This window comes from Arvicanthis niloticus, chromosome X (genome assembly GCF_011762505.2).
Source record: "Arvicanthis niloticus isolate mArvNil1 chromosome X, mArvNil1.pat.X, whole genome shotgun sequence".
Lineage (NCBI taxonomy): Eukaryota > Metazoa > Chordata > Mammalia > Rodentia > Muridae > Arvicanthis > Arvicanthis niloticus.
Genome location: NC_047679.1, coordinates 89,770,267 through 89,782,559, shown reverse-complemented (window position 1 = coordinate 89,782,559; position 12,293 = coordinate 89,770,267). Strand labels below are relative to the sequence as shown.

General features: G+C 37.1%; 1 protein-coding gene across 9 annotated transcripts in view; it reads right to left on the bottom strand.

Annotated features, from left to right (window-relative positions):
* Pak3 (p21 (RAC1) activated kinase 3) overlaps positions 1-12,293 on the bottom strand; it is a 259,192-nt gene that overhangs the window by 9,531 nt on the left and 237,368 nt on the right. For all 9 annotated transcript variants that reach the window (XM_076918848.1, XM_076918846.1, XM_076918850.1 and 6 more), the window contains 2 exons: positions 11,365-11,464; positions 10,698-10,894 (listed from right to left, as the gene is read on the bottom strand). In XM_076918848.1, the coding sequence (XP_076774963.1) occupies positions 10,698-10,894; positions 11,365-11,464 (297 nt within the window). The remainder of the gene's footprint in view (positions 1-10,697; positions 10,895-11,364; positions 11,465-12,293) is intronic.

Below are 12,293 nucleotides of genomic sequence, written 5' to 3'. Positions count from 1 at the left end.
TCTATTCAATTTCCATGGCAAAAATCCACCCATTCACTTGCAGTATGGACTAAACTGGCCATTGTCGACTGGCCTGGGAACCTAATCAGTATGTATAAGGCTGTTTCTATGGGAAAACGCACTCTAGGTTCCAAATAATTAACTTAAAAATGAACTTTGAGAACACATCCTGTGTGTGAGCTGGGGGCTGTCTTCATAAAAAAGAAAATTGCTACCCACTGCCTTGCTAATGAGACACAAATACAGCTGTAGCTAACACAAACATGACAACCAAAAGTTTTTTTTTTCCAGCAAAGCTAAGTCTGAGATGAAGAAGACTGGGGAAAATTAATGATCATGTGATACTTTTAAAAAGTAATTGAAAATTCAAGGAAAATGAGCTGGCTATTAGAAACTGGACTAGAGACGTTGTCTAGCTGCTTCTAATGTAAGCAAAAAAGCACAGGACCGTCCCGTCCCTGTGTTCTCCTTCTTTATACCACCGGCCTCCTAACTTTTTACAGTTTTCTACTAGGTTCTCCCAATGCAACATTTATATGGCTTTCATAGTCATCCACTTCTTTATAGCACCAGTATCTTTGCTTAAGAGCAGGACTTCTCTCAGACAGCTTTAGTACAGTCCTAGGTGACTTTCCTTATTGGGATCCCTTTGCTCTTAACAACTGTATCTCAACGTGTGGTTTTTGTCACTCATTTATTTACTTAAAAGCTCTTAGTGGCCTCCCATTTTCCAAAGATATGGGACTCAGATGGTGTTGCCCCAAATTCCTCTCCAAGAACATTTGAGGGGAGGGCAGGAAGGAGAAGGTAGAGAGAAATAGTAGAGATTTGAGAATCCTATGCTCACATAAAAGATGACTCAGTCAGAGGAGCTTTGCTTTTCTTCCTATTTATCATTCCTAACAACACTTCATTGGTCCACAGGGCACAGTAAGGATTCGCATGGCATATGGGATGGGCTTGGTTCCTGCTTCCTTTGTCAGCTTTCCTCTGTTCGAATCTCATCTTAGGGATTTTCTCTTCCCACGCCCACACATACACACTAGTCAAAGCTCAAGTATCAGTCATACCAAGTACCACTCTTCACTAGGGAAGAAACAAGAATGTTCTATGTGTAGTACACATAAAGATACGCTATAAACGGACAAAACATCAGGATCAAGCTAAGCACATACTTGATTGAAAAAAATAGATGAAAGATAAAAGGCACTTGAGAAAACTGTGTCGAGAAACATCACAGTTTCAAAAATTTATCTTTTCTAGCTGACACTGAACAAGGAAGGTCCATCTAATAGAACATTTTAGAATAGTAAGTAGGCTATACTTTTCCTAAGGTGAGGCAATATAGGAACGTGACATAAACTGTATTTATATTAGAAATATGATAAGCAAAAATAAAATGGTAGCTGTTTTCCACTGAATAAACATTAGCTGAAGTTTTCTAGTCTTGCAGACATCACCATGATAACTGTAAATATTTTGACAATAACATACAACCACTAAACTTTTCACTAGCCTCAATGTGCAACTGAATTTACTCACACACTAAGAGAAAACCAGTGTATCTAATTGGAGAAATAATTGAATTTACCTTATTGGCAATTTCCGCAGCTGAGAAAGATCAAAGCCTTCGCCGTGGAAGTTACCACATTTCTCAAAAGGAGTCTCAAGACAATCCATATGTAACCCATAAATTTCCATTAAGGCAGTCTTGCAATAGGACTATTTAATTAAAAAGCTTTAGTTTGTGACTCGAGTTCATTATAGCAGTTTATAAAGTTTACATTAAGTCATTGAAAAACAAACCAGGAGACTTTCATGGAAATATGCTTGGAAGCATATGAAGTCTCAGCACCAACATAATGAAACACTTTACAAAGAGGATAGGGTATGGTTTTGAAATCTCTTTGTAAACTGATTATCTGGGACTCAAAAGACCATTTTCCCATGGAAACTACTTTATACATGGTGCGTGAGTGGGTTCCCAACCTAGTCCACACAATGTACAATATAATTTAAAAACAAATGTCAATATCAGTATACATATGATCAGAAGCTAATATGACTATGTAAATTTGATTTCATAATTATTATTAGCTCATATAATCTATACAACTACTTCCTGAGGTTGGTTATTGTGACTCTTAACTAACAGGTAAAGAAACTGCCCTGTGTAGTTAAGAATAATAACTTGTCCAGTGTCATACTTTTGATTAGAAGTAATCAATATTTGAATTCAGGAAGTATGGGTTCAGAGTCCATGTTCTTAAGTGCTGCATGACATCCTCTCTTGTTTTTCACAGTCTCTAGGCAGAGGCATACAAGGGAAGTCAAGAAATGAGGCATACAATCCGTGAACACCTGGCATACTTGATTCAGTTTTTCCCTGTAGAAGGGAAATGGGCCCTTCTGTGGTCAATCATTCTCTACTAGTTTGAAAATGGAGAACAAAGAACACATACATAGTTGGAAGAGGAAAGAGGGAGGAGTGTGTGTATGCATGCATGCATGTGCGTGTGTGTGTGTGTGTGCATTCATACTGTGGGTTTATATTGACAGTATTTATGTGCATCTGAGTTTACCCAAATACTAAGAGAAAACCAATGTATCTAATTGGAGGGATAATTAAATTCATGCATTCTGTATTCTGGCCTTTATTCTCTCTGGTTCTTGTTGAGATTCCTTTTTCATTTCAGATTTTTTTTTTTTTTTAACTCAATCCTCTATGAGCAAAATTTGGCAATGGGCAAGTCGACACCTTATGATCTAGTTTACTCATGACCCGGGATTTAAGAGGTTAAATGCCAAAGCATACTGTTGCTTCTAGTGTGTTTATGGATTTTGTGAAAGGCTCTGACATTTCTTGTTTTTTTCTAGGAGAGTTAATAGAATCCAGTCTGCAAAAATAAACCACTAGACATATATACTTTGTTTCAACTTCACACTACAGCATAATATAGCATTGTGGTCTAATTTATCTCTATATTGTCTTACACACAAACTCTCATCTCTCACCAAATTATGAGGAGCTGTTGTTTGTTGCTTAAACCTTAAAGAGCCATTTAAAATGAACTTAGGGATCTATCCCCTTATAGGTTGATAATAAAAGGTTATTAGGTAATACTGACTGATTAGGTGCCAGGCTAGCTTTGGTATACTTCTTTTTCCCAAGCAGAAAGCTTTGGCCACTGCCATAAAATAAACACCAGATGACTCTGACAATCCATGTGCTCATTCTAATGTCTTGTTAAGAAATGTGTAGCAGGCAACTTGCATTCACGACGTGACCCTGCATGACCTTAGCAATACTCAAGGCTTGGAACTACACAGCTTTTGAAAGTGGAAGTCAGGATAACTATGTAGATTTTTAAAAAGCAGGAAAAGAGAATGATCCAGGAAGTCAGGGAAAGGTGAGAAGATGTGGGAAGGAGAGGAAACAGAAGAAAGCAAGGCAAGTGCAGGAGCCAAGGGCCAACAGGGAGAAGGCAGTTGGTAGAAAGAGGAGGCAGAAATAAAGATAAAGGCCAGAAAATAGGTGATGTCAAAGGGATCTGACTTCTGCTCTTGCTCCATTTCTCTGGTCCTGAAATGATAAGGAAATAAAAATGCTAATTACTCTGGTTTGACCAGTGCATTGAAAAACCCCACTCTTCTCCAGTACTATGTATATATAATTATTGTTTGTTAGCCAAGAAACTTAAAAGTTAAAATGAAATTAAAATGAGAAATAACTATCACTGAAAAGTGACTATATTTAATAATTACCTTCTACATTGCTCATGCATTACATTAACTCACGCCTGACTTCTGACTTAAGTTATTATTTAAATATTATGCATTTATTTGTATATCATTTCATCCCTGAGAAGGGTTTCTCACTGCAGTGGTTTTTATGATTCATATTAGCGTGCAGCATGTTTCACACAAGTCTTTTGTTTGGTAAGGCAGGGAGTGTGGTGGTCTTTACATTCTAGATGACAGGTTTCCTGTGAAGGTGATGAGCTAGGAGTGTCTAGGTTGTTTTCTGAAGGTCACTTAACTGAAAGCACACTCCAGGACAGCACTAGATTACTCCTGGCAAGGTCAGTGAAATCTATAGCTACCTAAAAAGCAATTTAAAAAAAGAATCCTAAAACTCATGTCTTTAAGTGAATCTCATTTGATAGCACAGTGAAGAAAATGAATTAAAGAGGAGATCTCCCGATGGAACCAAGAACTCGGTCAGGTGCCCTCACTTATTTCAGTAAACCCCAAGGAACTCCATGGATTCTAGGCTTTTGTGCTTTGTGCTTTGTGCTTTGTGGTTCACACTAGGAAGGCAACAGCTTAGTCAAGTTGTAATCATCCAAAGCGACAATGAAATGCAACCACAGCAAGAAGTAACTTATACAAGGTAACAGATTCCCCCTCTGACAGACTTTGGAACAGAAGTCGCTGTTGACTCACATAATCAATAATGTCGGTAGAGATACCAGAAAGCTCCTTTTCTAGTCTTTCCCCATCCATCAGCATCTCCTAGATGAGCAGTGCTACTTAAATTGGCCATTTGAGGATGATGTGATACCTTCCTTCAAACACCAGAAGCAAAGAAAAGGAAAAGAAAGGGAAGCAAATGCAAATGGCATGGCAAAAGGTCACCTTAGGTCTTAGAATAAAGGTTAAACCAATGGTTCTCAACCTGTTGGTCACAACCCCTATGGGATCGCATATCAGATTCCCTACATATTAGGTATTACATTATAATTCATAACAGTAGCAAAATCACGGTTATGAAGTATCAATTCATATACTTTTATGGTTTGGGGGGGTCACCATAACATGAGGAACTGTATTAAAGGGTCACAGCATTAAAAAGTTTGAGAACCACTGGTTTAAACTCTTGGTTTTCCCCTGGTATACACTGCTTTGATGAAAATAACTTGGAGTGTTGTGCAACTCAGCAAAGAATTCCTAAGGATCTAAAATGATATTGTGGCCAAGTTAGAAAGGACAGAAATCAAAACAAAAAAAAAAGCAGAAGTAGTCTTCAGTTTCAGGAAAATGCTGATTTTCTCGGTGAATTCATATTTCAAAAGCCATACGATAAAACATTTCAGTGGGCAAATGTACAACCTCAACCCAAGATTCGTTTCTTTACAATAATCTTTGATTTTGATGGACTTAATTCTTTAGCCAACAGTGTGGTACTTATTAGAGGAATAGGCATATGGATCTCTGGGTTATACCCAAACCATCGGAGCCTGTAAAGTTTTCTGAGGAATGATAAGAAAAATCACAGGATACAGGAATCTCTCTGGGCCAACAATGGTTCCTTGATCACCACATTTTTAAACTTTCCCCTTTCTTCGCCTGGTTAGTCTCTTGGATTTTAGTTTGCTATGGAATCAGTTTCTCCCTTGGCTTTCTTCTGGGTCATAATTCACTAGTTTGAACTGTCTGCTTCTGTATAATCTAAATGAAACTTGCAGCTTTCATATGGCCAAGTCTCATTTTCCAATGCCGAATTCTTAACAACCAATGATTCTTAAGGGCTTCCTATCTTCTGACAGGCAATATTTTTTCTTATTAAAAAGAAGTTATGTTACTGTTCTATAATTATTTTACTTGCAGTTATCCCAACTCTCCCCTCTTAGGCATAGGTTAAGCCTTCAAAGGAAGAGGAGTGTCAACAACCCATCAATAAAGCTTGCTGTTCCACAGTGGCTTATGGAAAAAGAAGGGAATGCTCCCAGCTCTCCCTGAAATACATTCAAAACAATATTGACAGAGTGCTAGCAAAGTATGCTTGCTTCTCTGGTGTGCAGGAAGTTTATGTCTGACTTTAATTCCAAATGAGCACGCGGCATCAAACCCAGACATTCCAAGCCACAGCACAGGTTCTAGTGGTTGGAGGGAACAAGATGCAGTTTGGCCCTTAGTTGCTGTTGTTCAGTAGGGCTTCTCTCAATATGCATGATGTTCTTGAGACATACAGGCTCTCTAGAACTTTCCTGATCATATGAGAAAAAGAAAAAGCAAGAAAACTGACATTTGTATGCTACTTTAAGTATCAGTAAAGAGGAAGTCTCTAAATGCAACAAACAGGCCTTCATTTGGATTCTATCCTTCTTTCTCCATAGTCATTGAGGTAATGTACTCCTCCCACAAAGTCACACCCGTGGCTACATTATACTCTAATATATGCTAGGAACAAAGCTGCTAGCATATTTTAAAAGATGAACACCGTTTTCAGAAGAGACAAAATTAAAAAGAAAAAGTCATCTCATGGAGATGTATGCTGAATTAATATTGTTCTGTTTTGAGAATGTGATAATTTTAATTGTTAATTTGGTATAATCTAGAATCATCGAAGAAGAGAGTCTCAGTGAGAGGGTATTTGGATTTGGCTGACCCAGGGGCATGTCTGCAGGGGTTTTCTTTATCACGTTAATTGACTTGTAAAGACCTTGTAGAAGAATGAAGACTGCTGACTGAGTGCTAGCATGCAATTATTAATTCACTGCTCTCTCATCTTGACTGTGGATATATTGTGGCTGGCTGCTTCAAGTTCCTACTGCCTTGGCTTCCCCCAAACAATACGCTGTATCATGAAATTCTGAGCATAAATATTTTCTCCCTTAGGTGGCTTTTGTCGGGATATTTTAATCTTAGCAACAGAAAAGAAACTATATATAGTTTAAAAAACTAGTTTAAAATATAAAAAAGAATATATATATATATTTCTTATATATATATGATATATAGTGTTTCTGGATTGCTAAGTCTGAAAATGAAGAAGTGAAGAAAACGGCTTCAATTAGGCTTTGATGCTGTTAGTTATGATTCCTTAAAGGAAATGGGCAAGTGTAAGCAGACTAAGTATGCCCATTCCTGGTTAAACAGCTGTGTTCAAAGAGGTTTGAAGAAGTATATTTCATTGCACAGTACTCTATCATGGTCTTGCCATATAAGTTTGCCTTTTGACTAGTCCCAGTTTCCAACTTTTCCTAGGGGATGGAATCCAGTAGCACTGGTTCTTAAACTCCACAGAGGACTCCAAGGTAAAATCAAGGAGGAAAACTAGTGGTTCACATGCCACCCCATTGACTGCTTCTAGCACTGGTACCAGTGTCTTCCAGTAGCTCAACACTTAAAAGGGGCTAGAAAATTGCACATAAAGCAGGACTATAAAAGGTTCTATATAGACTTCAAGTAGACATCACTGAGAAATCTTATAATACAAAAAGCCATTACAGCTTGATAAGAACAAACCTATTATGTGTGAGAGTAAACTTACTTTTTAAAAGAAAGGTAATTTCTTTGTGCTGGTAAGCAGAACAAAGTTTGGTTTGGCAAAAATAAACTATCTCCTTATTTAGAACCAGTCTTTATGATAACAGTTTTTAGCAAAAAATCATCGATTATTAGAAAAGGTGATATCAACAAAAGATAAATCTTTGATTTTCGTATTCATAGAGAAAGCTGGATTGCTTTAAACCCCAGATCCATTGACAAACAGAAGGCATGAGGCATTTAATTACTGGTGGCTACATAAAAATGCCCGTGGGTCACAGAACATCTCTGTCCAAGGCCAATTACATTGAGCATAAAGACTTTGGGGTCTGGAGTCTACAATGAGAAGGCTGTCTCCTCTGTCTCTTGAAGGGTTACTAACATCGTATCATTAGTACAGCTAATAACCCTTTGAGCTTGTAAAAATATTTCATGAGCATATTAAAATATTTATTTATATTTTGAAATCTCAATCTGTTTATTACTAGGCAAAAGAAGTGTTCAATTTTTATCAATAGTTAATTTTTTTGTATTACATGTATATCTGCAATCAATTCTGACACTTTGCTCAGATGAATCAAGCACAACAACAACAAAAAATGTAACTCACAGAGAAATGCAAGCAACTTTGCAATGCACAGCCTGAGATTTTACCTTGGACCTGTTCTGTTTAATGCTACCTACCTAATTATGGTAATTATATTGAAGTCTACACAATTCTCTCCTCCATGAGAGTTATTGGACCATGGGATAAAAGTTTGTTGGAGAAATGTTGAATCCAATAAATGAGTGAGTAAAAACAACTTTAAATATCCTTTCTCCTCCTGTTCATGAATTTCTACATATATTTTCTACAGTGAGCTAAGCATGGAGCTCTGTGATTTATATAAATTATTCATGACTTTCATAAGGAATCCACGAGATGGATATTATCCATATTCCCAGAAAGAAAAAGGGGTAGAAAAGTTTGAAGTGACTTGCAAAATGTTCCTGAGCTTTTAAGTTACATAGCCAGGACATACATGGATCTGCCTGACTACTTAAGTGAGGTTTCCTTCTTTTCCCCCACAAATACATGCCACCCTTTAGAGCACAGTTTTATCTTCTCCTCAATCCTTTCTACCTCCATCTGTTTCAAAGCCCACAAATAGTGAATTGGTGGTAGATTGGGATAATTTTAATGAAAGACTTGAGAGCTCTTTCATACCTCTCCTAAAGTTGCATGATTTTTCTAGTTCCCAACATGGTGTTCAGTCACTAAAATCCAAGAAAAATAGGATCCCTACAGTGTTACACTATCTTTCTGTCTGTAATCTTCCCATGGGTTCAGTGAATATTTTTTTTTATCCCAGATAAGAGCATCTAGGCTAAAACACTGTGTTTTCTCTAAGAAAACACCAGGGCAGCACATTTACAAAGAAAGCTTAAGGGTGTTTCTGGTGTCTAGAAGAGAAGAGCTTCAGAAATAGGCTGGCTCAACATAGAGGTGTTGACTAATCTCCCAGGGCTGATCAAGATCTCCGATGAAGAGAGGAAGGCACATCCTTCTCAGTGGAATTCAAACAGGCGGTCTTTCTGACAGCTCTTTTTTTTTTTTGTTCATAGTCTTAATGTAGGCTTCCTGAACTTTGTGGTTTATTAATCTGCAAGTACTTGTTTTGATAAAAGCCTATGAATTCTGAGAGACAAGCTATTAATTATGAGTTCTGATCTCAGGCTAGAAGATGCCTATGGAGATTAAAACCCATTTCCTTTTTTTCCCTCTAGTAATTAGCTAGCAGTCTAGCTAAAGGGAGATCAGTTATGATTGGAAAACAGAAGAGAGCAAGAAATGCATTCCTGAGACCAGTTGCCTTCCAGAGCCATTTATTTAGTCCTTACATTCTCCAGGTTGTAAACTACTCAGCAGAAAGCAGAGAGCAAAGTAGCTGTGATCCGTTTGGTGCCACTACACTTCGAAGACTTAGAGGAGGAAATCCATAGACACAACAGACCTGATGTGTTCTTTCAGTGATGTTTCCTAATGGGCAAAGGTACTTAGACAATACAGAAAAGCCCTCCTAATTACCCTGATGCACTGTACCACAGGTCAGAGGTGGACTTGATTATACTCATGTAGCCCTGACCCACAAATGGTGGAAAAATGCCCCTTCTTTTCTACTCAGTCCTGCAGGCAGCTATTCAATGCACACATCTCACTTCCAGATTGTTTTGTGAGACAAGCATAACAGCCCTAGAATTCATTAGGGCATTCTCTCATATCTGTTGTTTTCTAATCAGTGTAGAGATGAGGACCAGCAGCCACGTACCAGAGTAAAATCAAAAGGAGGAAGAATTAAAGGAGCATTTTCCCTCTATATTAGAAACATGGCTCTCAATTACACAATTTTCAACTGCAAAAACAACTAGACATTTAGTTCACAGATTTATTTACATATATAAAAAGTCACATATATTTGGCTTGAATATAGATTTTCCAAACATAATGAGAATACAGTTGACTAAGGGCAATGAGTTTGTATACACAGACAAGGCTTTTGGCACTGATGCTGTGTATGAATTTTAAGAGTAGATTTGAATTTGTGACTATTTCCCTTTAAGAACAATCTCATGTCCTTTATGCATATGAAATATTGCTTCTGGTTTACTGTGAGTCTATATCCAGCCCAATAGCGTCTGGCTTACGCTTATGTTAAGCAACTGCTTCTTTTTTTATTTCTTTGACTTTTACTCTCATTATCAAGTGCACATCTCTGAATACAGGCAATGGGATTAGGCTACAAGGTAGGGGTTCTCTCACTTTAATTTATTTTTCTTGACAGAGGTAACTGAACCATTTGAGAACCAAACCTCCAATTATGTAGTAGGAAACTGAGTTCTCTAACTCAAATAATTTTCAGTTCTCTTGTATTTGACAGTCCTCTAATTAAGTTTGTGATTTCACCACGCTGGTGCTATGTCTATGTCTTTTTCATTCAATGTCAACCAAGCTGTTCTTGCTCAATGACTTGTTACTGATAACAAAGAAAAATGCAATTTAAAAATGATAAGTCTTCTGGAAATGCATTGTTTTACTTTGTTAAAGTAGTTACGAAACAAAGGTTTCCTTAGCAGATCACTTAACCATAGAACTCGATAAAAATGTCTGTTGTTCTTCCCACATCTTTTCTTTCATCGATTTCTACAGTTTTATAGCCGACAGCTGTACACTAAAGAATATTAAAGGCTCTTGTTGTTAGAAGGACTGAGAACAAGGCACTTCAATCTCAGAGCAATGTATACATATTAACTCTTTGTTTCTCTGTTACTTGTTCCAAAAAAAGTGTCAGTTCTAACCAGTTTGGGGAAATCATAAAATGGTATTTTTTTTTCTTTCCCCATTCATCGCGGGTGGGGTAGGAAGTACCTAAATTTTCCTGACTTACCCTGAGTGGATTTTCATTAAGGTAAGGGGGTTCACCTTCCACCATTTCAATGGCCATGATTCCCAGAGACCAGATATCAACTTTTGGACCATAAGCTTTTCGAGTTACCACCTCAGGTGCCATCCAATAGGGAGTTCCCACCATAGTGCTTCGTTTACTTTGCTCTGGAGTGATTTGGGCACAGAACCCAAAATCAGCTGTAGGGAAGAAGAAATCTATTAAAATGAGCCCAAATAAAATTTTTGCAGTAGCTTATCTTCTCACGTTGCTAAGCCTTCCTTTAATGTTAAAGCAAGCTCTCTCACAAATGCCTAATTCATATCTTGATCCTTTCCTGACCTTTTAGCTGCCCCTCAGTTTAAAGGGGTCTGAAAAAATTAACACAAGTGCTGCCATTTTCTGTACATTTCCATAGAATGACCTCCCAGTACTTTTCATCTTCCAGTTAGTTATTTGCCATCCATTAATTTTAGATGCCACTAGAATCTAAAATCTAAAATATTAAATCTAAATCTGGTTACAATCTATGGAAGGACTGGTTATTTAATTCAAATCAAGCTCTGTTTTCAGATAAATCACTTTTAGTAGCCATTTTCTTCCCAAGATAGAGATTACAACAGCAGAAATCCCCTAGTACTTTCGTAAATTTCCGAATGAAAATACCTACTCAGTTTAACAGAACCATCCATCCCAAGGAGAATATTGTCACTCTTTATGTCTCTGTGAATCACTTGGTTTGAGTGCAAGAAATCCAAAGCTTGGAGGCACTATTGGATCAGAGAAAAAAGTTCTGATTATATCATAAAGATTGTTTTTTCATTTTATATATCATTTCCAGGCAAAATTTGGAAAAGGTTGTGATTACATATTGCTAAGTGAAGTTGAGTACTGAGGGCTTTAACACTATTTTCAAGCCATATTAGCATTTACAACAGCGAGGATACTTAATCTTATGTATTTGAGAGCTCTCATGCCATACTATAAAACAGACCATGAAGAGGATAAAGCAAGGAGCAGTACTAATCATCACTACCGTACTGTTTGTTGACCAGTTAACATAACTATGCTCTGCTCTAGTTTTCTAGGTGATGTGGATTCAGTTTGGTCACATACAGATGTTGTAATCCTCAGTGTATGTGCTGAGGTTTGACTCAATAGATCTAGTGTGGGAAACAAGAATGTGTGAGTGAAATAATTTACTTAGGCTATTTCTGATAGGTTTGAGGATGGCTTCCAGTTGTAAAGTAACTAAAGGTACTTGCTCAGAAGTGTCTTTGTCTTATAATATTAAAAAAGACAAAATATAGGCTCAGGTAGAATATCCTATAAAGTGAATATCAACTCCATTTCTGGCATAGGAGAAAATATAATTTGTTGCTATATGTGAATGTGTAGAGTGGGAGAAATGGGAACGAGTGGGGGCAAAGAAAAAGGAAATTGAAGAGAACCATGTTAGCAGAAAGATAACCTAATAGTATTTAACTTAGTTGCACTTTCATTAGTTTTCAAGTTTCAATTTCATTTTGTAGAAAATTTCATAATGAGACTCCACTGAAAAGTGCATGTTGTAAAAACAATATTGGTCAAAATAATAAA